The sequence below is a fragment of the Wyeomyia smithii genome, chromosome 1, assembly GCF_029784165.1.
Source record: "Wyeomyia smithii strain HCP4-BCI-WySm-NY-G18 chromosome 1, ASM2978416v1, whole genome shotgun sequence".
In the NCBI taxonomy this organism is placed as follows: Eukaryota; Metazoa; Arthropoda; class Insecta; order Diptera; family Culicidae; genus Wyeomyia; species Wyeomyia smithii.
Window position 1 is genome coordinate 121,584,255 of NC_073694.1, and position 4,621 is coordinate 121,588,875.

Consider the following 4,621-nt stretch of genomic DNA (forward strand, 5'->3'; position numbering starts at 1 on the left):
GGGAAAAATCGAAAAATCTTGAATTTTCCCATATCTACCCTGGTGACCAGGAATGTCAATTGGGCCGAACAACTCAATATTTTCCAATATGCCTAGAGTCCTAGTCAACATCTCCAATCGATGAGATTTCCCTATCAGTAGGCAGACTTTTGCTATATGCGATAAGGAGGCTTATATGGGGAAAAATCGAAAAATCTTGAATTTTCCCATATCTACCCTGGTGACCAGGAATGTCAATTGGGCCGAACAACTCAATATTTTCCAATATGCCTAGGGTCCTAGTCAACATCTCCAATCGATTAGATTTCCCTATCAGTAGGCAGACTTTTGCAATATGCGATAAGGGGGAGGCTTATATGGGGAAAAATCGAAAAATCTTGAATTTTCCCATATCTACTCTGGTGACCACGAATGTCAATTGGGCCGAACAACTCAATATTTTTCAATATGCCTAGGGTCCTAGTCAACATCTCCAATCGATAAGATTTCCCTATGAGTAGGCAGACTTTTGCTATATGCGATAAGGGGGAGGCTTATATGGGGAAAAATCGAAAAATCTTGAATTTTCCCATATCTACCCTGGTGACCAGGAATGTCAATTGGGCCGAACAACTCAATATTTTCCAATATGCCTAGGGTCCTAGTCAACATCTCCAATCGATTAGATTTCCCTATCAGTAGGCAGACTTTTGTCATATGCGATAAGGGGGAGGCTTATATGGGGAAAAATCGAAAAATCTTGAATTTTCCCATATCTACCCTGGTGACCAGGAATGTCAATTGGGCCGAACAACTCAATATTTTCCAACATGCCTAGGGTCCTAGTCAACATCTCCAATCGATTAGATTTCCCTATCAGTAGGCAGACTTTTGTCATATGCGATAAGGAGGCTTATATGGGGAAAAATCGAAAAATCTTGAATTTTCCGATATTTACCCTGGTGACCAGGAATGTCAATTGGGCCGAACAACTCAATATTTTCCAACATGCCTAGGGTCCTAGTCAACATCTCCAATCGATGAGATTTCCCTATCAGTAGGCAGACTTCTGCTATATGCGATAAGGGGGAGGCTTATATGGGGAAAAATCGAAAAATCTTGAATTTTCCCATATCTACCCTGGTGACCAGGAATGTCAATTGGGCCGAACAACTCAATATTTTCCAATATGCCTAGGGTCCTAGTCAACATCTCCAATCGATGAGATTTCCCTATCAGTAGGCAGACTTTTGCTATATGCGATAAGGAGGCTTATATGGGGAAAAATCGAAAAATCTTGGATTTTTCCATATCTACTCTGGTGACCAGGAATGTCCATTGGGCCGAACAACTCAATATTTTGCAACATTTCTTGGATTCTAGTGACATTTCCAATTCATTATATTGCTCTATCATGCCTATTAATTAGTTGTTAAGTTTTATCTCTTATCAATTTTGTTGGTTTAATTCACATTTTTAGTTTCAGTGCTGCCCACCATTAGCGCTGCATTCTATGCTTTCTTCTGTTGAAATATTTCGTTTTTGTTGGTTGAGTTCCGGAGGGTAAAATCACGCAGCATATATAAATCCGGATTTAAACCAACAAAACCAGCTACCCAACAAAATGAAATATTTCACGATTTTGTTGGGTACGTTTCTTGTTGGGCGAATTCACACAAGTACATTTTTGAAACATCTGGCCAGTGATACCAAATGTGCAGGTTTGTCTGCAAAACGCAGATTTTTGGAGTCCGTGTGCAGATATTTATTGATTTGCAGTTATTTGCAGTTTTTCCACGTTTCTGCAGATTTTTGTCAGAATCTCATATATTCGCGCAGATTTTCTTGAAATGTGTGCAGATTTTCACAGACTTTTGCCTACGCGAGCGAAATTTTTTCGGATCACGGATAGATTTTTTTCAGATTTCGAGCACATTTTTCCGGTTTTTCGAGCAGTTGCAGACATTTTTCAAAAACATCTGGCATCTCTGCATCTGGCACCTCTGCTGTCAAAAAACGAACTCGATATCAGATATGATGCTTAACTTGGATCATTAAAAATTATAAGCAAAAACAGTGAATATTAAGGACAATTTTACATAGTAGATAATACATGTAATTTCTTGCGCATGTTTTGTTTTTCTCAACACTCACAGTTTGTATTTCCAGGCTGCAGGTCGTATTAAAGGGAACAGTAAATAGATCGTTAAATATACCGCAATGGCTACCGAAGTATTCAAGGGGTAGGTATGTTTTAATAATCTGAAGCGTTATTATTATTTCTTATTTCAAAACAGGTATTCCGACTTACAGCAGGAGCTTAATAAAGCTCGTGATAATCTGAAAGGCTTAAATGAAAACATTCGCAAAATTATTGGTCGGGATCCTTCCACCACTGAACAATACAACGCTGGGAACAGGTATTGAATAGTTGGGATGCAACCAAACCGAGCCGAGTGTTTCGTATAATTGGCATTTACAGTTTACCCTGTGTATTTTCTGCTACTTGCTGCAGCGAATTTTTGTTATGATACCATTATAAACTATTCCAGGGGCGACTCGTCCATAGGTGCAACCTGTGCAATGCACATGGGGACGTCAGGCAAAAAATGAATCTAAAATCCAAATTCATGCTCTTATTTTCTCATTTTTTAGTTCTATTTTTAAATAGTAACAAAGGGAATTACTTGCTTTTATTCGCGGATAAAATTGTAGTTACTTCCCCAAACTCTGATTTTCAGAATTTTTAGTTGAACAGGTAGGTTCAACAGCCACGAGTCGCCCCTGAACTATTCAAACCATTTGACTGCTTCTCATCAAAAATAGGTTATTGATTTCCATGTCAACCAGTGTTATTGAAAAAAGTATTTTGAAAGTGACGCTTGGTGCGGTTAGGTTGCATTCTGAATAAACAATGAAAACAAAAAATACGTACTTAAATCTGCATTCTGCAGCTTTGGAGCATATACTCGAAGTGACACGAAAAAACGTAACTCCAGTGGATTTGACCTTGTTAGACGAAGCGATCAAGAACGTCGCTTCTCGGATGTTGGCCAGAATGTAGGTAAGCGACGCGCTTTGGGTGAAACCAAATCGGTTTTTAGTAGGCTGTCGGGTCCACCTAATCGAGATGTCGAATATGAAAAACCGAGAGTATATTCACGGGTGATTAAAGAACAACCTACGCGGCAAGAGGTTGTAGCTGCTCAAGGAAGTGATGAAAAGTCCCGTGCGCGTAACCGTCGAATTTTTGGTTCTCTGTTAGGAACATTGCAAAAATTTTCTCAGGAAGAATCTAAACTAAAATCTAAAGAAGAAAAAAAAGCACAGATAGAAAAAAAACTGGAAGAGCAACAGAAAATCGAAAGAGAAAATCTTCGGAGAGAAAAACAAGATTTATTCACAGGTCGGAAACGCCAACAACTTGAAATTCGTGCTATAGAAACAAAAATGATAAAATTACGTGACTTGGAATCATGGGAACTATACAAAAAACCGCTAGGACACTTCATCAAAACACAGACAAAACCTCACATCTATTTTCTGCCTAAAAAAATGGAAGCAAAAATGGAGAAAAAACTAGCAGATTGTAGAGAAGAGCACAAAAGTAACTCTATAAAGTATTACTGTAGTGTTAAGCAATTATTCAAAATTATAAATTTCAGAAATGATAGAGCAAAAACGACAAGAGGTGATGAAAAGTATCGTTGTTGTAGAAGAGCGCTTTCAAGAAGATATAAAGAGACTGGAAGAGTACGTAAATCGCAATAGTTCAAATGAGACTACTCTCACCAGCTCTAAACATGATCGATGCTCAACTGGTGACGAAGACGAAGATTTTCCAGATGACCACACAAATAGTCTTTATAATGATGATGATCATTATGAAAATGTCGAAGGTCCTGCGTTGCCTTCGACAATGGTTGCATCTAATTTCAAAATAACCATTCAAAATCATGAAATTAAACAAGGTATGTATTATATTCCACTATAAACATACTTTGATTGTTGCTTCAAATATTTCAGAAAAAAATGAACCTCTACATACAACCGTTCGCTTGATTGAAGAATCTGATACGGTTACAGCAGTGTCGGAAAAATCTCCCTTCATGGTTCAGAATGACAATTTCCAAATCACATTTAAAACGGATGGGGATTGTTAAATTTAAAATTACCTGTATCCCGTAGGTAAGAATCTGATTTGACAAAAAAGAAAATACAGCCATTGATAAACAGTGCAAAATAATTCGACCATTAACCTCTTGACTTAAGTGTCGGTTTTTGAAATTTCAAATGACAGCCATTTTTACAGTTTGGGTCTCAATAAAAATATTTTATAAACATAAAACAATGTTATCTAGAATATGATCAAGATTTCAAAGGTGTTTTCTATCAACAAAAAGTTCGTTAAATTAAAGTAGGTGAACACCCACCGATTACCTGTCGATCTTCAGAAGTAGTCTGCACATAACTATCTCAAATCAAATCAAGAGATTGCGATCAGATGAGCGATGAGGAGATAAGGAAATCCTCGGTTGCAGGGACACATATCTTACATATCACATCATTCACGAGCCTTCCCACGGTCTCCACCAATACACGACGTAATAAAATAAGAGGTAGGGCCCAAACAGGTTAGTAA

At 37.7% G+C, this 4,621-nt stretch overlaps 1 protein-coding gene across 1 annotated transcript; it reads left to right on the forward strand.

Moving 5' to 3' along the window:
- The first annotated feature begins 1,961 nt into the window (after window positions 1–1,961).
- LOC129723889 (pinin) lies at window positions 1,962–4,330 on the forward strand. The gene is made up of 6 exons (XM_055678377.1): window positions 1,962–2,094; window positions 2,149–2,222; window positions 2,277–2,399; window positions 2,934–3,586; window positions 3,645–3,950; window positions 4,006–4,330. The coding sequence occupies exons 2-6, from the start codon at window positions 2,200–2,202 to the stop codon at window positions 4,140–4,142; spliced, it is 1,242 nt and encodes a 413-aa protein (XP_055534352.1). The 5' UTR covers window positions 1,962–2,094; window positions 2,149–2,199; the 3' UTR covers window positions 4,143–4,330.
- Window positions 4,331–4,621: the final 291 nt, after the last annotated feature.